The sequence below is a fragment of the Syngnathus floridae genome, chromosome 16 (assembly GCF_059516105.1).
Source record: "Syngnathus floridae isolate MCC-2025c chromosome 16, RoL_Sflo_1.0, whole genome shotgun sequence".
NCBI classification, from domain to species: Eukaryota; Metazoa; Chordata; class Actinopteri; order Syngnathiformes; family Syngnathidae; genus Syngnathus; species Syngnathus floridae.
In genome coordinates this window covers 4258899-4282668 of record NC_142428.1, presented here as the reverse complement: position 1 = coordinate 4282668, position 23770 = coordinate 4258899, and the positions used below count along the sequence as shown (strand labels likewise).

Sequence of the window (23770 nt, the reverse complement as noted above, 5' to 3'; positions counted from 1 at the left end):
TCGTTTCCGCGAAGATTATTTTAAAATATACTACAATTGCAACATGTTGTAAAGAAGTGTCGCAAGTGGCTGTTATCCTAATGGCTGTCCTGTTGACTTTGTGACTAGACGAAAACTTTCTCGAACTGGTTCAAAACACTTATTTAACACGCGACCTTCCGCGTGTTGCGTTTTAACAACCTTAGACTGTGTTCAATGTGAACTTTGGGTCACTCAGGGGCGTCGTGGTATTCATTTGTCCGGGGCCCTTGTTCCTCCACATGTTCCAGTAGTTTTAGCTTGGGGGGGGAGCAATCTAGTCACCCCACTCAACTTTAACTTGGTGACATTTTTCCCCAAACGCGTTATAAAGAACAAATGATGGGATATTCGACCACGCGGGGATGTAAAGTGCGATGTTTTTCCTCTTTTTTTGAGTTGTTTGGAACCTTGTGAGAGTTGTTGCCCAGCGGGCGAGCTCCAGCCGCGGAGGAATGTCGTGTGCGTCTTGCCCAAACAATGGCCAGTCGAGGCTTGGAAAACCTCCAGCACTTCTCTTTGGTCTGTCTCCCCTCATTTGTCCCCCAAAGACGAATTCAAATGTAACCAAGCATGGTTTTACTTCTGCTTTTATTTTCTTCGTTTAACTGCGGCCAGTCGGCGAAATAAAAACACCCTCACACCGGGGTTTTTGTGTCTCGCACTAAAACGCCCGCCTGCTGTCATGGCTTGTTGTTGTGATGTTTAGGTATAGATCTGTATTTTTGCACACAACAGTGGATTATCTGCCCCACTATGTCGGTAGTATCAACAACCTAAACCGGAGTGAGAAGCAAGGCGACGCGGGTTTTATGTAACCGAGCACGGGACACTAGAGAGCGCCACAGCCGCCCCACGAGTGAATGGGACGGTGACACTTGCAATTAAAAAAATGCTTTACATTCTCAGACGATTTAAAAAAACACAAAAATGCCTGTATTGTGGGTTTATTTTGCACGCCCGACTCCGCAAAATAACATATTCGTAGTTTCGGCGTTGCCAGTATTGCGTAGTTGCTCGGGTATGCAGCAGCTAAACCGGTCTGCACAGATTTGTCGTTTCCCCGAAAGATGGCTGATAAACTAAAGTTAAATGAAAAAGTGGACTTTCTGCTGGAAAAATGCCAGGGTACATGTTGCACAACGCAACAAGGTTCATACTGTCTTTTTTCAGAGTATTAGGTTTCTGTCTTTGTATACAACAACATAGAAAACTTTTAATGTGCCTGAATCATTCAATTAAATCTGAATACTGTGACCCAAACAACAGAAAAGTACCTTAAGCGATCTGGACTGCTCTCGGCCGGTTAGTACTCTGTGGGGTGCCGACCTCCCACGCCCCATTTTTCAACAAACACGACGGTATCCAGATGTGCCTCTAAATTCCGAGAATCTCACATCCTCCCGAATCAATCGAGTAGTTGAAAGAACAACTTCTTTCAACTACTCAATTGATTCTGTGCCGCCTTGACCTACTTTGAAAGTCTTTAATGTCTCCTGGTCCTGGCATGCATTTATGATCATACATGTTTAGGTTTCTTTGTATCATTTCCTGAAACCAAGTCAGAATTTTACCACCATACGTGGAAAACACGGTGGACGCACCCAAAAGGTTTTCCTCAACCTTGTTCAAGAAATAAATGACGCCACATTTGCGACTCCCCAGTCCCCCCTCGCCCCCCAAGTCGTGTCGAGGTTTACGAGGGGTTTCCACAGCACCGGGCCAAATATTACCCCAGCGCCAGAAGTCACGTGTGCGTGCTATGAGTCGCCCCGGTGCCGCAACGTCTGGATCCCGTTAGGGGCTATTTGCTTTTCTTGCCCCGCTCGTTGACGGACTTGCCGTCCCGGTGTGACATGGAGGGGCTTCTCTCGCCCTCCCACCCGTGGTGAAGCAGTTAAGCAGAATTTGTCGGATAGTTTATCTGAAAGAGTCCGTCTGAAGTATTCCAGGCTGACAGCTGCGTGAATTCCCCTTCCTTGCCTGCCCAATTTTTTAGCGCATGCCTCCACAGCTGCTCCGGTGAAAAGGAGGGGGGAAAGCGAACCCCACCCTCTCCCCCGCCCTGCTCTGGCGGACACCCGTCCATGCGCACCCATTTTGTTGCTGACATGTATGTAGCGCCTCAAGGTCATTGTGGCAGATTGACAGCGTCGTGCACCCCCCTTTGGCACCCTCACCTCCCTTTTGCATTTCCAGTTGTTCGTCTCCCTGAGGTGACACCTGCTATGGTGTTTCTCAAATTTATTTAGCTTTACAGGCCGCCAGCCAGCACACACTTTCAAATTGCTATCTTTTCACTTGGCAGGAGAAGACAAGCCCGTTTAACAGGCGGCAATGATGTGACGAGAAGTTCGCAGAACATAAAGCGGGAAGAATTTTGTTTTCGGGGTATCTTTCTATCTACCTGTATTGATTTCGAATTGTTTAATCGAGGCAAGCCTGTCTCCGGGGGGGACTTGTTTTTCAAGGTGTTGGTTTAATAGATTTTTACAGGCCACCGTCGCCACGCATGGTGCCTCTCGTCCGCCTTTGCATCTCCTCCATTGTGTCTGCCTGTTTTTTTTTCATCTCGACTTTCCCCGAGGGAGCTGTCGGCAGTCGGAGGACAACTTTAGATGGCGGCCGTTCCTTCGGGAATGCTTGTTTGGAGAGTTTGACAAACGGGGCAATGTCAAACGTCCTTCAGTTGTTTTATAAACTCGCCCCTTGTTCCTTTTATTTTGATAGAAGAGTTCATTTTCTAGGAAGAGACCCTCGCTAACCTCCGACGCACAATCGATGCGGGATCTATTAGGATAGAGCGCCTCGCTGTTAAGTGTGCCGACAGAGGTTGACAGAACAAGTCAATCGAGGGCGTTTTGCCGGGTTGTCGTCGCAAGTCGAAACCTGTTTCATCCCCCGTCGAGCCCCCGTTCCCTCCCTCGCATCCTTTCCCCAAGCGCCGCTTTATAAGCCGGGATTTAATTAACGAGCACCATTCTGCGTGCCGGTTTAGTGAGCCGGAGCTGCCATTGTCGAGGCGCAATAAGGAGGCTTTATGCTTAGTCTTGTTGTGTTACCAATATTTTGAAAAGTCAACCTAATTAGTTCATAAGTTGAATTCCAAAAGCTTGAAAATGTGGCAAAGGTCATGGATTGCGCATCAAGCAAGTATGGCTTTTTATCGTGGAACCTTTAAGATAACAAACCTTAGCTTTGAGTTCCGTTTTCAGTTCTTCTTTTGTGGTTTTCATTTTCTATTTTTCGCAGAGCGTGCAGACTCGAACAACGCCAAAGTAGATACAATGATATGAAAATGAAAAATACCAACAGGAGAGCAGTTGCCTTATCCTGGATTATGGACTCCCGTTCTACCTTTATACCCCATTTCCTTTGGAATTTCGGGTTCATTTCCTGCATTGCTAAACCAAGTTCAGTTGGACCACAAGGCGGGACTCCACTATAGTATCTGACCCCTGCCACATGGCCTGGTTGAACTTTCGCACCATCCTCCCTGACCTTAAACTTTGCCCCTTATAGTACCCTGAGCGCCTGCATCGGCGATGGCACCTCCCAGCGGGCGTCGCGCGATAAAGTCATTCGACATCAGCTCCGGGCGCTTATCATGAGCTTCAATCCCACGAGTGCCGGGGCCTGCTTATCTGTCGCTGAGCGTCATTCGGACTGCCTGGCTTAGTATCTCGCCTCGCCGTCGTCTAAACACTGTTCTGCTGCAAGCGTAGCGGCTACCGGGCCAACTCTGGAGATCTTACGTCAAAAGTTTGATGAGCCATCTGGCTAATATTACAAGAATGCAACTTGCGCTTCACCGCAAGACTTGGCTAATGTCATGTCAGCATGTTTTTAAAAAAAAAAAAAAAAGTTCTTCCGTTTTATTATCATTGCGAGAAAAACTTACAGGAAGTGACACAATATGTGGAGAAGGTGGTTTGTTTTCACTCTTGAGATGAAGTGAAGATAGCCAGCTGTGACGCCTGTTCCCTAAACGCCCTCTCCCACCGCGGCGGAGTCATCCACGCAATTTCTATTTGACTAATTAAGATTGCATAATAATGCCGTCTGTCCTCCACAAGTTTGTTTGACTCTGCCATATATTCTCCAGTTATATTTTTGAAGTCACAAATACACTACAGTGTGTAAAGATTTGGGAAAACACAAATCACACTGTTTGGCAGGACTTTCTGTCTCCTCCCCTTTTATCCTCTGAAATGAGGCAAGAGGGGAAAAAAATTAACTGAATGCTCACTCTGTTTCGTTATTACCCGCCCACCCCGCTCTGCATTAATTTTCTCTGCGTCCTTTCAGTGGAGGACTAGCAAACAAGTTTTGGCAACCAGCGGAGGAATTTCTGCTTAGCCCTCCTGGTATATTTGTTTATTCTGCACAGCTGCACTCTTTTCGGTGGCAGGTTTCACTTTGGGCTCTTAATGTGCGCGGAAATATATGTGCGCTCTTTCACAGCAAGTGACTTTAAAGTCCACTAGCAGTTTCAATTTTTACATTTGGCAGATACATGTTCATCTCACTTCATCCTGGCTCGGAGCCATTTGTACTCAGACCTCCCCGCGGTTCGGAAGCCTCCGCCGTGTCGTCTCATTCGCATTCGGCGGGCCGATAAATCAAAGATGAATAATTTAGCTGTCCTTCGCCGCCCGTGTTGTTTCTGTGAGGCGCTGGCCAGAGCACGCAGGGCGACAGTCACCTTCTCCCAAGGAGGGGAGGGGGGGGGGCGTGGAAAGTGCGTCAGTTTGATTCCTCGGTCGCCCGCCGTCATTCGAATATGAGGCGGCGTACTCGCTAACCTTGCTTGTCAGCAGGTTGTCTGAGATCTACGCGAGCGTGTCACATCTCGTGTTTCTCTGCTCTGGGCAATCCATTGCTTTACTTTTAATGCAATCGGTAGCGCTGTCAGTCCTGTTTTGCCATCAATCAAGATCACGGACTCAGTCAATATGCTGCATGTTTTTGCTTTAATCAAATCCCGGCCTGATTTCATTGAAGGTATTTCGATTTGCGTAACAAACTTCATACATGCGAATAAATGCATCTCGGATTTGAAGTAACAGTCAGGATTCCCAATGCTTCGGTCCACATAATTCTTCTGCAAGACTTTCATGAACTCATTTACTGCCAGTTCAAATGATCGTCTTTAGCCGTCAATGGTAGTGAATGAGTTAAGTTGCTTGTTAAATGATCAAGTGCAGCATTTCTTTCTAGACTGGTGGCAGTGTTAACACCTGCACCACCACACACCGCTAACAGTCGTATCCAGAGGGAAGCGTGAGCAGATTTTCTCCCGTTGCACAGACTTTGTTCACGCAGGTCATTAATCCACCGTCCCACCCGTACGGTGCCGAGTCAGCAATGTTTCAGTGGCGGCAACAGGGTCTTCTCTGCTTCAGCGGCGCCACAGCACAATGACGCACGGGCTTATTAGCCAATGCATGTACATGTAGGCGAGTCCATAACCTTTTTAAATCCAGAATATCGACAGTATTTGTTTTTTAAAAGAACATATCTTGCCCGGAAAAAAACCCCAGAATATGCTCCTATTTGGGTTTGCGAAAAAAAACTATTTTCAGTCAGGGCATTCAAATGCAGAAGTAACTCTGTCCACTCACACTCATGTTATTCCAAATGTTTCCGAAATGAGAATTTTGGCCTTTACCCTGAATATTGACTGTATGTAAATTTCGTTAGTGTAGAAGTCGGAGGGCGGGAGAGATTGCAGTACCAGAAAAAAAAACTATGGGGAGGTTTTGTATAATGAGGCATTAATTGGCAAAACAAAGAGCCTGTTTAGCACAGTTTGTGACTTGAAAAAAGAGTTCTTCTACTCTTTCTGAGTTACTTAGCCTAAGCTACTTGCTCGATGAATTGCTCTTGGATAGTATTATAAAGAAAGGTGGGGGGCAGAGAATTCCCCTCGTGATGTGAATGAGGTCATCTTGTTTGCTACGGGGAAGGTTATTGACCCCTTGCTCAGCTCGGCACGCTACCCCCTAGCCCGGCCTTTCTCCGCAGAGACACAATGGGCTTTTTTGTGTATTATTCAGCCAGACACACGAGCCCGACATGAACCATCACCAGTTCATGTCTCCCAAAGCGGGTTATACACTCGGTCGAGGTTCCGCCGTAACTAGACAAAAAGTTGTCTCTGAGAAGATGCTAAACAGCGCTGGCAGCTAGCTACAGCCGCGCACCGGCGCTAGCTGTCAAGGTGCCAGATGCTGTCGACACCTTGGGCTGCTAAAGTCTTCCCGGAGATGGACTTGTCTCTCAGTCCTACCGTCACTTCTTATTTGACTTTCTCACCCATCACCTGCTACTCGTTTGTATTTACCCCATCGTGTTCACGCACCCGCCAAGACCGGTGGGCAGCGTGCCGCTCCACACATGGCACGTTCCGTCCGTCTTGGTCATCACGTTTTCCAGAGCAGACAATTGCCCCGTCCCGAGTGACTCATTTTCCTGGCTTTGTTTTTGTCCTAACATTTGCACGCTGACCCGAGTCACTCGCATTGCCCTCTTTTTTCCCCTCATCTGTCGCCTCATCATCCTTTCTTTTTTTGCCCTCTTCCTTCCATATGTTTTCTCTTTGCCGGCCCTCTTTCTCCACTTGTGTGCGAGCTTCTCCGCCCCCGAGGCGCCTTCGCCTCCTCCATGTGAGGACCAGTGGTGACGTTAAAGGCCCGCAACGTGGCCTGTCGCTTCGCATCAGCCCGGGCACTCGCCCGCCTGCGCTCGGGGACGCTAGCGATGCGCGCGGCTCTTGACACAATCACTCGCAGGCTTAAATGTTGCTCGAGAACAACACGCCGTCTGCAATCTTGTGTGCCGTCTCCTCGCTCGGATTCGCAAAGCTTGGTGAAACCTTGAGCGTGAAAGAGATTTATGGGTTTTTTTTTTTCCCTTCCCACTTTATAAACGATACTTTTGTAGTCCTGTGTGGCTAGCTTGTGCCCAGGGGCACCACTTTGTGACCCCTGACCTTGTTCCCAATGTATTGTACCTCCATACATTTCTATTGACATTTTCCCAGGCACTGTCCCAGTCTCGTGTCCCTCACTACTAATTGCCTGGGATAATGTTGCCACTGTCAACACACATGCTAACATTAGCTTAGCTCTGTTAGCTCTGCAGTGTTGTCATCTCAATATTCTCTTAGATAAAATTAATCTGTTGTTGTCTATGGGATCATTTTGTTGATACTTTAGTCAAAGTATTTCATTTGTTTTGTTTCCATCCCAAACTCAGTCCAGGTAATAATTCGGTCAAAGTTGATTTGAAAACAGATGTAGCGCCTCACATTATGTCGTGTGGTAGTGTTGTTTGGTTCAGGAATAAAGAAACACGGTGATGTTTGTAAATGCTGCGCTGAAAGTTTTGCACACAGAGAGCAATAGCTGTTATTTTGGAACTGACAGACAGGAGCTGCAGGCTTCAACAGGCCTTGTGGTGACGGATGGATGGGGGAGAGCCAAACACGGCGCTAGCTAGCTCACACCTATCTTGTGATGTCACTTGTTTGTCTTCTGTCTCAGGCCACAAAGACATAAGCAATGAGGCATCTTGTCTATGGGCAGCGGTTGACACGCTACCCCGCTATTCAGGAGCTCTCGTGTTATTTTGTATCTGTCGCAAAAACACCAGACTGACAACAAATTGTACGTAAAAGGTGCAGACGGTCCCGGCTGGCTTTTGTCTTCCTTTTCCTGGCTTCAAAGCGTCGGAGTAGTAAACGAGTGACCTCATTCTCTCGTAATGAGAAGGGATGAAGGGAATGCGCTCGTTCCTCATTCCGTCATGTTTGCTCACATTCTCGGCGTTGCGCTTTTTTGGCAGGCTACCGATGTTACAATTACAATTAAATGTTATCAACCGCTGACTGATTGATGCCGCATATTTGTTGCGATGGAATTTGCGAAATCCAAACAAAAACCTCTGATACTCTCACACCAATACCACCTACCATATTAGGACATGGTTGTGGACAGGAAGCAAAGTTGTTATCTTGGCCACCTGCATCCACAGTTTTTCCTTCCTTCTCACATTTGCTCCCCTTTAACCGCCAGACCTTTCCGGCCATTGTTGTCGGACCAAAGAGGCCCGACCGTGTTTAGGCGTCGTTACAACTGTTTGTGCTACAGGTCAGAAAACATTCTAGCGGTTTAACTCGAGTCTCCTGACCACGATTTGCACTTCCAATCGTGTCGTAGCGCATCCTGAGTCTTCATCCTGTTATTCTTCCTCCTCCTTATCACGCATTGTCACATCCCATGGGGTGGCTTACAGAAGGCATCCTGTGCTTTATTTAAACGGCCATTGTTGTGCGTTTGGGGTGGTCGTTTTGCGAGCCAACGCCCGAGGCTGCATGCAGCTTGTTGCTTTGTGTACACATCAAGAGCTTTGACTAGTAAAGGACTAGAGCTTCTTGACTTTTGTCTTCTCCATTCAACTGGCAGGGGAAGTTAGTCAATCTTACTATTACAGTAGTATGATTTTTACACCCACGTCTGAGGTTAAGTGACAAGTGCTGTGGTTAGAAAACTTGCACGACATACGATTCCCCCGTCGCTCACTCTCGCAGCATAAAAATGAGCTGCCCCCCCCCCCCCCCCCCCTTTCTTCAGAAGGAGGTCTGAGTTTGCATATCTCGCACGTTACCGTTTGAGCCGAGCTGCGTGTTTTGGCGACTGATAAAGGTGCAGCGAGGAGATATTTGCTGAGCTCAAACTGACTTTTTCCAAATGTATTAGGTATTAAGAAGTTATAAGGAAGCATTCGGAATTAAAGTCGCTCTTTTTTTTATGGTCTAATGACATAGTATGGTAACGTCCGTTGCCTTTTTTGGCAGCTATTAAGATGTCACAGTTGAGCTTTCCTTGACAGTTTTACCTCCGCCTATAGCAGAACCCTGGCGAGTGCACAAAACCGGCGCTCATGGCTCATTGAGCCGCTAGAACTCAACCCCCATCGAGAGGTTACGCATCATCAAACGTGCTAATTTTAGTGTGGGGGTCTTAATGACAAGGCACTTGTTTTGCTGCTGAGAACTGTTTTTGTTTTCAGGGGGCCTTGGGAATATTCAATAAACAAAACCTGCACTTGTTTCCAATGAAAGCTCAACACATGCTTTTGAGTTTCCGCCGCTTTTAAATGTGCTTTTGTTGGGCGCCCTCCTCGCCGCATTTCACCATGTTGTATTTGTCTTTCATCATCTTTGCCTTTCCTCCAGCGCGCCTTCGTGTCTGACCGTGTTTAATCAGCACGAGGCCGACGGTGGAGCGCAGTCACCGTGGCCGCAAAAAAGTCGTTCTCCGGCTGCCTTTTTTTCACCTTCTCTCGCCGACACCCACGGAAATGATTATATAAATTAAAAATGACTTTGCAGATTGCTCTTTTGAGCCAGGCCGTCACACCCACGCAGCTCTCTGCGGGCTCGTCATAGGCGAGCAAATTGTCCATGCCTCATGTCTTGATGTTTACAACTCAATCCGTTTCGTTGTGTTTCATGAGACTTTGATGGATGATGATTTCGGAGTAGCTTTTCTTGGTTCTTGTAGGAAATCCGAGCTAATCCAAATGGAATTTATTAATCGATGGGCCAATCAGTATTGGATTATCGGATTATCGATTCATCGGATACAATTTTTCTTTGTATTTGTGTATTGCAAAACATTTTTAGTATTTATTTAGTGAGAAAAAACAAACAAGCAATATCACAGGAGTGGGACTAATGTCCTCCTCACATTTTGAAACCGATTCAGTTCTTGTAACATGGTTTTCCCAAGTAAAAGCAGATGTTTGCAAATGCCTTGTTTTGATTAAACACAAAAGACAATCAGTCTGCTTTTATGACGGACTACAGAAATCAGAGAACAATTATTTTTAAGAGGCTAAAGTCAGAACATTTGGACCATTCCAAGTTAAACAATGGCTCCAAGGGATTGTTCCGAAAATTGTCGATTTATATAATGGATTAGTTGTCGATTTAACAATTACGTTTGACAGCTCTAGTTGCAGCCCAAAAAACTGTGCAATATTTTGAAAATGCTGCTTGATTTTTTTTTGTTTGTGACGACATGATTAATATTAGCAAATTGTTAATGGATTAAACTATATCCCAAGGACCACACAAGTGCTACCTTAGGGTACATTTTGCTTTGATTTAAAATTCTCTTTGTACATAACAAATCCTTTGTACAGCTGTCTTCCATCACAAAGAGTCAAGCCGTTGTAATTCATTTCAACATGTGCATTTAAGTGTTTTTCCTTTTTTTTAATAAAAAAAACAACCTACCATTAGAGCAGGTCAAGCAGCAGGTCAGTAATCACAGGTTTGCACACATTCATGGCGGCGTGATTGTTCTGCTCTCAGGGTGGACATAAAACGCCATTGACCTCAAGGCTAATTTTCCAGCAATGTACCGTTTTTTTTTTTAACCTCTCTCATAAAAGTTTTTACGCAACCCATAAAAGTATTTTTCACGTCTCTGTTCAGTTTAAACACGGAATGGAGGTATGAAGTCGAGCAGAAAAGTTCTAGCCAAAGGCCTTCAATCTTGCAAAATCTCATTGAGAAAGAGCCTCTAATAGAAATCAGCCGGTTCTCCTTAATCTGATTTCCTTCAGTTTCCGTGTCACCAGACTCACAATGAGACCCGGGTTAGTGAGCAAGTAAGCAATGAGGTGTGACTTTATCTTTCCTGCCCGCCATATTTGCTTAACAGATATTTTCTCTTCGGCAATTTTTTTTTTTCGTTAGCTGTGGTCTCGAGGGATCCCTGCCTTCAAACGCAGCGGCTCATTAGCGAGGATATGTGGGTGTTGTAATGTCAAGCTAGGTGTTTGCTTTTATATATATTACATTTAGTTAATTTGGTACCAGGGTGCACATTCCTGTGCATGGCTTGAACTGTAGCTGAACCAAAGTGTTGTGTGTGTTTGTGTGTGTTTTTTTCGGCCTGCTTCAACCTCATTATTGATGATCACAGAGCGTAACGTGCTGCTCTCTGGGGCTAGTTGACTGCAATATGCATGTGCACACCCCGCTTTGTATACACTCAATGCAAATCTGCATTATAAACCTGGACAAACATTAAGCTAGCTCTGATTGTTATTGGCATTCTTCTTCCAAAGCGTCCATTTATTACCAAGACAGGCCAGATGAGAGCACTTGCTCTTTGTCTTGTTTGCTGTGTACCCACCCACGTTATTACTTTCCTCACCTAGCTCCCAGAGGAACGCATCGGGAAATCTTGTTACGCCCCGGTCTTTTATTTAGTGGCCGATGTACTTAAAGACCTGACGTTGGAGCTTTTGGCGAATCCCTGACACATAAATCTCGCCCCGTATATGCCGGTAAACTGCACTGTCATTTCTGTCTCCAGCCGTTTAGACCTTTCCATCTGGAGTGGGGATAGCGCTTCAATCCACATCTTGTCTGGATTCATGAACTCTCTCGATGAGTCAGTTTAGCAAAGCTATGTTAGTAGCTGTGTACTGGTCACATTACCAAATAATTGTTTGGTGCTGCTATTCCGAGAAATAGAGACTTTTCAAAACGCACGTGGGTGTTAAAGTTGGCCAAAGCAAACTTTTTTTCCGAAACGCCAGCTCCAGGGACGTGAACTTTACAAGCTAATGTAGGAATTTTTTTTTCTTGTACGCCGGCCTTAACTACTACATCACACTCATTAAGGGCTTCGGAATAGTTTGTGCACTAACATCAAAGGGTTGCGTCTGGTCTACTGTTAAATCAAAGATTAGCAAGTAAAAATAAGACACAGACACGAGGGCGGGCGGGCAGACGCGAGGAATCCTTCTAAGGAGAGGCTGGATGGAGAGAGGAGGCAGCTGTGAAGAGATGATAAGCCCCAGAAATGCATCCGTTTTCATGGCTCAGTCACCTCCACCGATGCACCCCTTTTTGCTCTTTGCATTAAAAAAAACTTGCCGTCTTTCACACGCCCGCCTCGTCAACTGTTCAAGTGGAGTGTTGTCTGGGATAAAGTCATCCGTGCCGTGATGCATTAAACATCCCGATCCCCTTCGTAGCCAGACTTTGCAACGTCTAGGTGAAAAGGCTTGTTCCTCACCCGTGTCTGTGATTGACTTTTTTTTTTTTTTTTTATAAACAGATGTGTCTCAAATCGTCCCACCATTGGAAAATGAACAATGCAACGATTAGATCTCTTTGCAGCTGTTGGGTTTTATTTTTTGTCCTAATGAATGCTGTGCTCTAAATTAGGAGTCACGTTCATTCGAGTGGAACTGATTTAATTTAATTTGTTTACCTTTGTCAGACTACCCCCCCATCACTTGCTCCATCTTTGATCTCTCCTCCGCCTTACCCGCCAACTTCATCCCGACGCTGTTTACTTTCATTAGATCTGAGGGACTGGCGCGTTTAAAAAAAAAAAAAAAGATCCCTAACCCATTTTTCTTTTTTTTTATCTTATCCTTTTCTTCTACGTGGCCTTGTTTATAATCACATTTCTGGCTGAATGAACACAAAATTCCAACTCACAACAGTCGACTGCCAAAAATCCCTCGACAGATGAGCTTTTGAGAATATTTCAAGAACCGGTTTCTTCTGCAGTTAACGATCGACTCCACCAACTGGCGTGTCCTTTTTTGTCGGCGCAGATTGGAGGCGATAGGGCAGTGATTGCGAGAAACAAAGAGATAAGAATAAAATGAGCAGTTTTAGCAGACGTCGAGGGTGTCGGCAGGAATGAATTGTGAATACAGCTGCAGTCCGCTGGCTCAGCAGTTCTTTTCTTCTTCCTCGTTACCCTATAACCACTCTCAAGGGCGATTTTCATTCCCCCTCTCCCTCTCCTTTTGTCTGAGGGAAATGTGGACAATTAGAATGACTTTGTGTGCATTTTATCTGCATCCTTTTGGCTAAACAGACAACTCGTGACAGCTAGGCAATATCTTTGAACGTGTTTGCAAAGTCAGCTTGCAGACGACACCACAGCACAAATCAAATAACGGAAATTCAAAAAAAGTCCAGACACTATCTGTTCCGCTTCCTAATTATTTCTCATTGGGATCAATTGTATTAGGAATGAATACATTCAAACCAGTTCATTATAAAACCCGCATTTATGTATAATACAGAGCGTGTACCCTTTAAGGCATAGGTGTCAAACTCAAGGCCCGGGGGCCAGATATGGCCCGCCTCGTCATTGCCCGCGAAGACTTCATGTGTCAATACTAAATAAAAAAAGTTATTGCTAGCATTTTTTATTTTCATTCATTTTTAAAAATATTGTAACTGTTCTGGCCCTGCGAAGGAAACTGCGGCCTGCGACAAAAATTAGTTTGACATCCCTGCTTCAAGGCGTCTGAGAATCGAGGTATCACTGAGCGATCCCATCTGCTGCCGTTTGAAGAATATTAGATGGCCTGCCCTTGTCTGTTAATATTCCTTTTATCTCACTTTTGGGCCCCTCCCCTCCCTTATCCCTCTCCTACAATCAGGCTTTTCTGCCACGCCGGACAGCTAGACAAATGATTTTGTCACTCCGGTGAGGTGTGGGGTAATTTTGCGGTGAGTGCGGCGCTTCAGAAAGGACTCCCCGCATTGAAATTAGAGGTTGTCAAATGCTACACGTCTCCACTGATAGCCTAGCTCGGCCCTTTATGTTAATGTGGCATTTCGGCGGGAGGAAATAGAAACAGCGGGCGGAGGGAGGGCAAGGAATGAAGGTGCGAGTGGTTGTTTTTACATTTTTCTTTCCCATTATAAAATGTTGCTGCCGATGGTCAATATTACAGATCACTTTCGTTTTATCATCCGCTTTTTTGCAAACATTTTGGAACGGTTTCATTTCAGGAAAAGAAACGACGCGCTGCCTTTTGCAAACACGCGGCGCCGAATGAACATCTGTCCCACCGTGTGCACAGCGGCGATCAATCATAAGAGCCAGCGAAAATGGCTTTGTCATTTGGCCACTCTGCAGTCAGCGCTTTTATGGGAAGGCTTGTCGTAAATCCCTTCAACAAGGACGTACATAATGTTGCAAACCTTGGACCGGCACCCAATTGTACATCTTAGAATTTTCGTCCTTACGACAAACGTCTACCTTCTTGGTTTGTGACGACGATGTTGGTAAAATCATCAGGTACCATACGGTAAATACAATTAGTTGGTGCTGAATTCAGTCTACTAGTCTCACAATTTTTTGGATGACTATAGGAATCTGCGATGACTTCATATGGGAGGGTCAGAGGCACAAAACTGATACGTCCCTAAGGTGTGGTCCCCTAAAACTGCAGGCCAGATGTTCACGTCAGCCCATCGATCACATGGTCTGAAGTGGGAATTCCCCTCGCAAAGTTAATGTAATTCCGCTAGTTGTTGGGGGATTATTTAGCTATGTGACTATATCCATAAATATTTGAAATGTGTCCCCTTGCGTATGGGATGACTGTATATAGATCTGACCCACCTTCCAAATGAGCTCCAATCCAAGGTTAAGACTTGGAGGTCCTTTTCAAAATGTTAATATAGCCAAGTGTCAAGTTCCCTTGCAAGTGTTTTAATTTAGAGCTCTCTCAACTGCCCTGATGTCATTCCGTGTGATAATTCAAATCCATGCGCAATCCCTCCATACATCCCGCATGGTTCGGCTCCCAATGGCATCAATCCATGGTTGTCAACCCGTGGTTCGCGGCCCTCTAGCGGTCTGTGGCGGTATTCCAGGTGGTCCGTGAAATGGCAAATACTGTAATTGTAACATTTTTAGAAATAATGTAGCTAGGATTCCTAAAATAGACATACAGATACAAAATAATAGTCCACCCCGAGTTGCTTCCTGGTTATAATGATGGTCCCTTGGACAAAACTAGCTGAAGACCCCTCGCTTAAATGGTGGCACAACAAGCAAGCGCATGTGACCAAAATGTGTGTCACTTAGTAATGGCTGCAGACATTGATCCCCCCCATGACCTGCCCACATACACTGACCCCCTCGACCCCACCCCTGCCGATTACTATTTGACTGCATTGCCTTTTAGGCAGCATGCTTGTCTCCATTATTTACAGCAACTGTTCTGAATAAGGCTAACTCTGGTTATTATTCTGTCAAACGGTTTGTCTTTAGTTTCCTTCATCAAGTTTTATCTTAACACTGAAAAACCCAAAAGAATCAATACGAGTGACCCATTTGACTGACCATTCTTTATGTTTTTTTCTCTACTAGAGATCAACAGAGTGCGCAAACACATGTACAGCGATACAGTCAATGGCCTTGTGGACAGACACCCCCTGGAGCTACCTGAGCCTATGGGACCCATGGTCTACCTGCAGGAAAAACTGTTTGTGCCTGTCAAAGAGTACCCAGACGTAAGTACCGACATCTCATATTTTGTAAAGGCGTCTATTAAATGCTTCGGGTCCTCATTTGACCGAGCAGCGCCAGTAAGTTAGCGTTATGTTTACAAGCTGCCAGGAAAGCTACTAAATTAATTAGCCCCCCTTCCCCTCCCCTGGTGGTTGAGATGATTCAGTAATGACCTGACCCCAGCAGGCACGCACATTCATTCAAAAGGACAGACCACGCAGCAGGAACGGCAAAGCTATCAGCAGTGATGCTTTGTCACTGTTATTTTAGTTTGCACACGTGCGTTCGTCACATCCCCAAGAAGCGCCAGATAGCGGCGTTATAATTAGGTGCGGTGATTGGGACCGAGGGAAATCAGCGGTGGGTCTTGATGGAATTATGGGGCTCTATTCTTAGAGGATATACCTTGAGATTCCACATGTCCAGTATTTTAGCAATCACTTTTTTTGGTGTGAGTCAGGGTGAAAATTGAAAGGCCAGAGATGGTGGAGGAACTGCAAAAAAAAAATGCTTATCGCCATCTGGCCAGCACTTAAGGAAACAGTAATGATGATTGGGGCCTGAACCAGGGAACATTTTCCACCTCTCAGATTTCCAAATGCTTCACCAGATTTCCCTTCATCCTTAAAGGCCCGCTGGGGGAACAAACTGGAGAATGGTGACGCCATTTTCTCTCTCACTCACCTGACACAAAAGCTTTAGCGTTGTTTTTTCCATCGCTTGCACGTGTCCTCGCTTCCATTGCCACATTGGAAGTACACTCAAAAATTCATTTACAATGCCCAAATAAATACGCTCATTACACGGCACACATTTATAGGGTACCTATAAACCATCCCTGAGGTACACCTTCCGCATTCCTCTCCATGATTTGTCTGGTAGACATCTTAAAAATATGAGTAGGTTTTACAAATGCATCAATTATTTTTGTATGATTTTATTATTTACTTATTTCCTTTTAGGGGGAAAAACAAAATTTGGAGGTTCTTAGTTTATTTATTGTACGACACTTGGCAAATTTGTCATTTAATTTTACATAATTCACTAGTTCGAGTCTGCCCGTTTGTGTCCAGTCATGCGTCTCTCTCATCCGCCGCACTTAAAAGGCAAGCAGTTAGCCAGCAGTGCACAGAGCTGCTTTGAGCGTCACCGTGGCGACCGTATCTTGACTGACAGCTCAGTCACAGGCTATCTGATTGCGTCCACCTTCAATTAAATGCTATCTGGCGCCGCCGTGGCGCTTCTCTTCCCAGCGCACGCTGGCGTACACACGGGCAAGCCAAATGACAGATGGCAACGTCATTTAAGCTGACCTTCAGGCATCTGATAGAATGGGCGTCTTTAAATATGGCGCCCGTTTATTCCCTTTGTTGGACGTATTAGCCGTTCAGTGGACGTCCAGTTGGATTGAGGGAAAAGTCGCCTTGGGTTCAAAACGTTTAGGGACAGACTCGATTGCTTTGACTCTTTCTCGGTTATATTTCCACCGATTATCTTAATGGTAATGTACCAGTCTCGAGCAGTAAATTGCTGAGTACACTTAACTCAGTTAAAATTGATCTTTTGATGCGAATAAGTCAAAGGACTAAAATATCCACCCAAAATAAATGTAGGTGCATTTAAATGAAGTGTGTGTATCTGGAAGATTATGGAAAGTCATCAAAACTTCACAACTACTGTGGGGGGAAAACATCAGAGGCCAGGTTGGACTAAGAAGATTGGACGTCCTGCGCCTTATTGCGTCGCCGCTGCGAAATTAATCGGCCACATCCCAGCAAAGGGAAAGTCATTAAGATCGTTCCCATGGGGAGGGGGGAGGGTGTCATCGCTTATCGTGCTGACAGCTCATATCCTTCTGACCCACCTTAAGTCATTACCCGGCTTCCAAATGCGCTGCCTAACATCTCACCTCTGCGCCTGCAGAATTCTATGGTGGGGGAGTTGACGGTCATGTAAGAGAAGCCACAGGTGTCAAACTCCACCAAGGACATCTTGATTTGTGCTAACACTTAGAAATAGTTTGAAATTAGAACTGAAACGTAATTGTGAAACAAAGTGAATACGCACTATTAAAAGAAAAAGTGAGCTCATATAGATTTGGTTCACTTACTTAATGTTTTTTTCCCCCACTCTTACTTTAATGTCAAAGTTTGGCAAGTGGTGAACTCTTCTCGCTTCTTCGCTCCAAAACCTGAGCCGATGTTGATCTTGAACGCTTTCCCATTTTTTTACCCCCCCCTCTACCTTTTTCCCCTATGCCTGCAACCCCACAATAAATCCTAACAGAATTATCAAAGGAGGCCACGGATTAGGTGTTAAATGCTGGATGTGCTAAAAAGAGAGCTTTGAAGTCTACGGGGCTTTCAGGCAAAAAAAAAAATGTCACCGTTGGAATCAAAACAAAATTTACCTTCCTCCATCACTCGAGCCCTCAGACCTTTCATGTAGCTCACACCGCCGCAGTTTTGTCCACCCTTCATCTCCATTTTGCATTCCGTCCTGTCGGAAACGTGCCAGTAGCTGTGCATTGTGGCTTCGAAAAGATGAATGTGCGACCGGAGGCGGGCAGGCAGCCAGCCAGCAGGTGGCGTGTGAGCTTCTGTGTTGCGAGTGACCCCCGACGACTTTGGGTATTGTTTCTCAGTTGCTGCAAGCTATGAATAGAACAGGAAGGAAAATATAATCGGAGCCATATGTTCGTTCTTTCGATTCTTTTGATCAATTAAAAATGGCCGAAATATGATCACGTATTGCATAATTCAGATAATCCAAATCAAGGAAGCATTGTCTCCAATAAGTGTCAATTCTACCTCGCTCTGATACATTGATGAAGCGCTTCTCATTTCCATAAACCCACGAGACGATCTAATATGTCATTGGTATTCCCTGCACAGCCCGTTAAGCCCCCCACACACACCGCCGGAGAGCACTCTCTCGTCCTGATCTCATTTCCTGTCTGCACACTGCCACAAACAAACGCAACAATTGTCCTGCTTCTCTGGACATAGTGGGTGCAACTGCTATTGTTTCATCACACACACATACACACACCCGTGACAATCAGCTCTGGGTGTCTGCAAGAGTTCACGCCACATTGCGGTTTCACATACAAACACACACAGGCACGAGCGTAGATATGCACACAACATAACCCGCCTGTGGTGTAGCGATAACTGGGGCTCCCAAAAAAACCCCTCCCTTTAATGTCATTGTAAGCCCTTGTCCTGAAGGGGGCTTTGTATGTGTGTTTGTCTCACGTACACACACACGGTTTGTAGGCGCACAGCAAGGAGCTTTTTCTGTTTGTATGTTTTGGAAAATGGTCGAAACTTTGAAGTCATGAAAAGGCACAAGTGAGGAGACTCGGTGAATTCAAGGATTGTCTGCCACGTGTAGAGTATGAAAGAGATTCTGTTGAGAGCAAAATTGTTTTTGTCCTTTTAAATATGATAGTAAGGCAACAAGAGGAGTTGGAATGTGTAATAGAGGACGCTGGAACCGTCATATTCCTACTGGTGGCAGGGGAGTAGAATTCCTGGCAGGCTCGATGCCTTTCTGATGACTCAATTTTTTTTTTTTATGTAATACCAAAATAACTAGTTTTTTGGTGGAGACTTATCATAGATAGATGAAGCATCGAGTTTTATTCTGTGTTCTAAAATATGGTGACAGATACCACAAGTTGAATCTATCATTTGAGGGATGGTTTTTTTGTTCCCCCTCTGTCTGGTCGGTTTCATGTTTCAAGTATGTGTTTCCATAAAAACACCGGCCCACACCCGACTGGTCAAACCAAAAGAATGCAGAATTGGAATGTTTTTTTTTTGTTCTTTCTTTCTCCTCCTCAGCTACTTGCAACCAAAGATATTAGTGTCTTTTACCTTTGCACTTGCGCGTCATCCACTCCTTAACCTTTTCACTCTTTATTTGTCTCGGCTCTTCTCCGTCATGAATATGTTAATGAGAACGACGGGCTCTCTGTCAAGTACAATTGTCATCAACATATCCGTGTCCTCGGAGAGCGGCGAGTGTCGCTGGGAAGGGAAAAGAGAAGCCGCCGTTATAAAATATTGAATTGCTCTTTCCGTGTTACTTTGGGCTTTGAATCCATCCAACCGTTTTCAGTTTATGGGCCTCTAAACATGTCGTATGTCCATGTGGTGCTCTGTGATTTAAATAAGTAGTTAATTTATTCATGCTTTGTACGTAAATTTAACATCACTGTCGACATCCTACAAGGGAATTTTAGTCTTTAATGGATTCTTTCCGTTCTGCCGCTTGAAAGCTAAGTCGCTAAACAACCAATAAAGATGTTTTAACAAGTATATCAAATCGCCACCAGCAGCGTCCTTCAGAACACGGCCACTTCAAACTTTTCAAAAGGCTCCTAAATTGTTGACAATAAAAGTTCGAACGATCTCAATAAACCAATGCCGACATGTTTTAGAATCGGGTGTTTTTAGCAGTTAGCTTCTTTAGCAACACGTCGTTTCTCTCTTTACCCAAACGTGTTTTTATTTTTTATTTTTATATCTCCGGGGCCACCAGAACGGTCTACCAGAACACACGTCCAGTACAGAACAAACCAGACAAGCCGGATGCCATTTTGTTTTTTAAACCAAGTGGTTTAAAAGAAGCAAAATGCCAATAAGCAATTGCCTAACCATTAAAAAGTCATTTCTGCCCATTTCAACATAAAATATTAATTCATTGAGTTAGTTTGAGACAGTCTTGTTTTGTGCCAGCATGTCTTCCAAGGAGGGGGTGCTGCGTAGTCTCGGCCGCATGGCCGCACGCATTCTTCAGCAGGCGGTTATGCTCATAAGTAGCCCATTGCACTCGTCACCCAGACGATTAAAGTAAAGTGTTCTATGTCCCGTGCAACCGCGGGGCGCGCCTTTCCAGCTCGACGTGTTCAAAATGGCAGCCGGGAGTTCCTGACCGTCCCCCGTCCGTGTTTGTTTACATGTCTCTTTAAATGTGTAATCCCCGTGTAATTAAACGTGACTCCTTTCACGGCCCTCTCGTACTTTGCGGAGCAGCAGAGTGAGTAAGCGCGCGTGACTTGCCTTTTATGAATTCAATGCGTCCGTGTCAAGGCTCATCGCCGTAGCTCAAAAGACGAACGGCGGCGTCCCTATCATGGCAAAGTCCCTCTCCTCCATTGTGCACTAAAAGCACCATTTGAACGTGCGCGCGCCGCATCTCGTCGTTTTAATCTTATCTTCACGCATGGCCGCGCACGCTTCCTTTCTTTCTGTTTTAATTTTGGACCAGAACCCCGTTGGATTATTTCAACACATTTTCCCTTCATCCCATTGGAAGGCAGTTCCAAGTGGAGAGGATTACCTCCGTTTATCCCTTTTCCTTTTCGTACAAAGTCACACAGCAATTCAAAAAAACAAAAGGAGCGCTTGAGAAGACATTTCATTTTGCACGCAACCTCATCTAACCTCCGAACTCGTTACAATCCCGACGTAATCAAAAGCCTCTTTTACACCTCGAATAATTTTTCCAGCAAACGTGTTAATCCAATCATGGGGGCGGCCATTTTGCCTCTTGGCTATGGACTGGAAATGACATCAGAGTTAAGATCTCAGGTCACCAATATTCACGGCCCACCTGATTTCTCGATTTGGTCATGTGACTTTCGCAAGCTGACTCAGTGTTATTAGTTGTAGCTTTTGGTAATTGACATATTTTAACACCATTTTTCCTCTCTTTTGCAGTATAACTTTGTGGGTAGAATCCTTGGCCCGCGGGGACTCACGGCCAAACAGTTGGAAGCAGAAACGGGATGTAAAATCATGGTGCGAGGCAAGAGCTCCATGAGAGACAAAAAGAAGGTAAGCGCATTCCGGTGTATTTTACCCCGCATTATTTTTTCATGCCGCATTCCCTTGGCGCATTGGAAAAATGACAGGAAAAAACATTTTGATCTCGCATGCTTTGCGCGGTCGTTTGAGGTCAAGATTCCTTGCGGTATGACGTTTTTAAAGTTCCTCGCACGATAGGGTCCTGGTCGCCACGCGGAAACTCGACGCGGCGGCACCCGGATGCCTGATGGCTGGATGCTGACATGTGATCTGTTTGCAAAAGGCAGTGGAAAGTAAAGGAGGCGGCAGTAGTAAGGCGGAAAAGCGGGCAGACGGCCAAGGCCAGGGGCGGCCTCTATTTTGGGAGTCACCGAGCCGACGTTGGAGGCATAAAGGGCTAATGCCACGTGTGTTTATATGCCGACATCCCAAGGCTGGACATAATCCCTGTTTTTTTATTTATTTTTTTTACTTCTACCCCATTATTCTGCAATCGGGTTATGGGCTTCTAAAATTCATTTCATAGCCACATTTCATTTGTGACTCAAGTCAAAAAAAGCAAGTTGACCTAAGCCATTCAGACTTGTCCTGAAAAACGATGTAGCGACACATTTGGTGAAATAAGAACACATTTTCCTCTTCTCCCAGAATTGAATGGCCTCAGCCTCCATTTATTAGAAAGAAGGCCGCACGTATTTGCGATGAAAAATCTTTCCTCCGGGATTAGTAAATACCCTTCTATGATGAGTCTATTCTTGACTTCTCCTCCATCTTTTCTTTCTTTAGTTTGGAGCTGTCAGTCGGGGATGCTTTATTGTATTCCATTTACATAAGGAAATGTATTTGATCCCTTTTCATTGTGGGAATACAACTTATCTGCGCACACAAAGTCCACGGCGATTCGCTTCACAAACAATTCACGCTAGCAGACGAGCACATTTTAGGCTGAGTCATAATCTTAGAAGCTCCCGGCAAGCTTTTTTTTTTCCTTCTCGTTCTTTTGTTCTTTTATTTTTATGGCAACCTCCCATTCTTATTTTAATTTTGCTCTCTGCGCTCATTTCCCTCGGAGTGTGTTCATTAGAAGAGGAGACAATAAGGGCACTCGGTTCTCTCGTCACAATTAGATCCACAAGTAGTTTGAGAGGAGTGAACATGTTCTGGCGCGTTCACAATTCCCAGTGCGCGTCGCATTCCTGGATCGCCCGTCTTATCTAATTACACAAATTTCTCCTTGCCCTTCGGTGTCGTCTTTTTTTTTTATTTGGAGAAGCGGGAACTGTAAAAGGGTAAAACTGAGATCTGTCTAGACTGAATTACTGTTTTGACCCTTGTCTTCAGAATGTTTTAAAAATTCTGCCGGATCAGTTTTTTTTTAGGGGGAGGGGTTCAGAGTCTTTGGAGGTGTTACATAATTACAGCTCAGTCTGGGGTGAAACCACGGCCCCTTTGGTAACCTCCTCCATCGCATCTTCAACCCTCCCGCATTGTTCGCTTCATGCCCCGTGGCAGCCCAGGAAGCTACGGCAGCAACTTTAGCCAGCGTGTTTATTCAGGATCCATTAGCGGCAGCATTTTTATGCTCTCAATAATTCAGCTGGTTGCTCCTGGGCCGCGCCGGCTGACGGCGGCTGGCTGGCGGGCGGGTTCACTGAAGCCTGCATGGCCGTGTTGGAGTGCGAGAGAAAGGGAGGCTGAGTGAATCACGGGCCAGTGGAGAACAATGGCAAGAGATGGAAAAGCAGCTCGGCTAGAAAATCGAGAGGAAGGTGAAGGGCGAAATGCAGTTAGGCGTACCAGTCCGTATGCCGCGATTTTTTTTTTTTTACGTGGATGAAAGTCGCTTAATGGGATTGGACTGTCTTCACTTTATTCCTCATACAAACAAGTGTTGAAATATTACCCCTTGGTTAAGTTAGTCTCTTGGCCCATTTGTCTTAAGCTAGCCTTTTAGCTCAACCCCCACACACCATCTGCCTTGCCTGCCAAGTACAAAGACAAATTAAATGCTCTTGTCTGAAGACGTATTTCTTTCACATTTCACATAGGTGCTTTGGATTCCATCCTTTTTTTTCGTGCAGGATGTTTACACAATTTTCCTTGAGGTGAAGGGTCAAATATGGCGTCAATGATAAACCAGCAAAGTTTTGGGGGAAGTCAAGTTAAATAGGCGGAGACAGAAGTTATTAAAGGATAAAAACCCGTCCCCGGATTGCACTTAGCACTGATAAAAACCCCTCACAACCTTTTTCCTAGCCACGCATTTGTTCAGACAGAACGCGTCGCACGCCAATTCCGCAGAGGACGCTTGTGTCGCTATCATCGCCACACTCTTGTAGTCTTCCTAGTTTGTTGTTGCCAGCCATGTCCTTAAGAACCTGCCCTGAGGGGGAGTCAGCTAGACTAATAAGTTGCAGCTAATCATTCCATCAGAAATAGCAGTACGGTAAAATAACAGTCGATTGTAAGATTTAATATTTACTCTCGTGAAGTGTTCATATTTTCCTCATTTTGTGGTACCTGTGACTTTTTTTGTGAAGTGCAGCCTTGGTTAATAATACTTTCCGTTCTGAA

The 23770-nt window shown here is 45.2% G+C and overlaps 1 protein-coding gene across 4 annotated transcripts in view; it reads left to right on the top strand.

Moving 5' to 3' along the window:
• qkia (QKI, KH domain containing, RNA binding a) overlaps positions 1 to 23770 on the top strand; it is a 47403-nt gene that overhangs the window by 599 nt on the left and 23034 nt on the right. For all 4 annotated transcript variants that reach the window (XM_088400961.1, XM_088400963.1, XM_088400960.1 and 1 more), the window contains exons 2-3: positions 15240 to 15382; positions 21110 to 21226. In XM_088400961.1, the coding sequence (XP_088257087.1) occupies positions 15240 to 15382; positions 21110 to 21226 (260 nt within the window). The remainder of the gene's footprint in view (positions 1 to 15239; positions 15383 to 21109; positions 21227 to 23770) is intronic.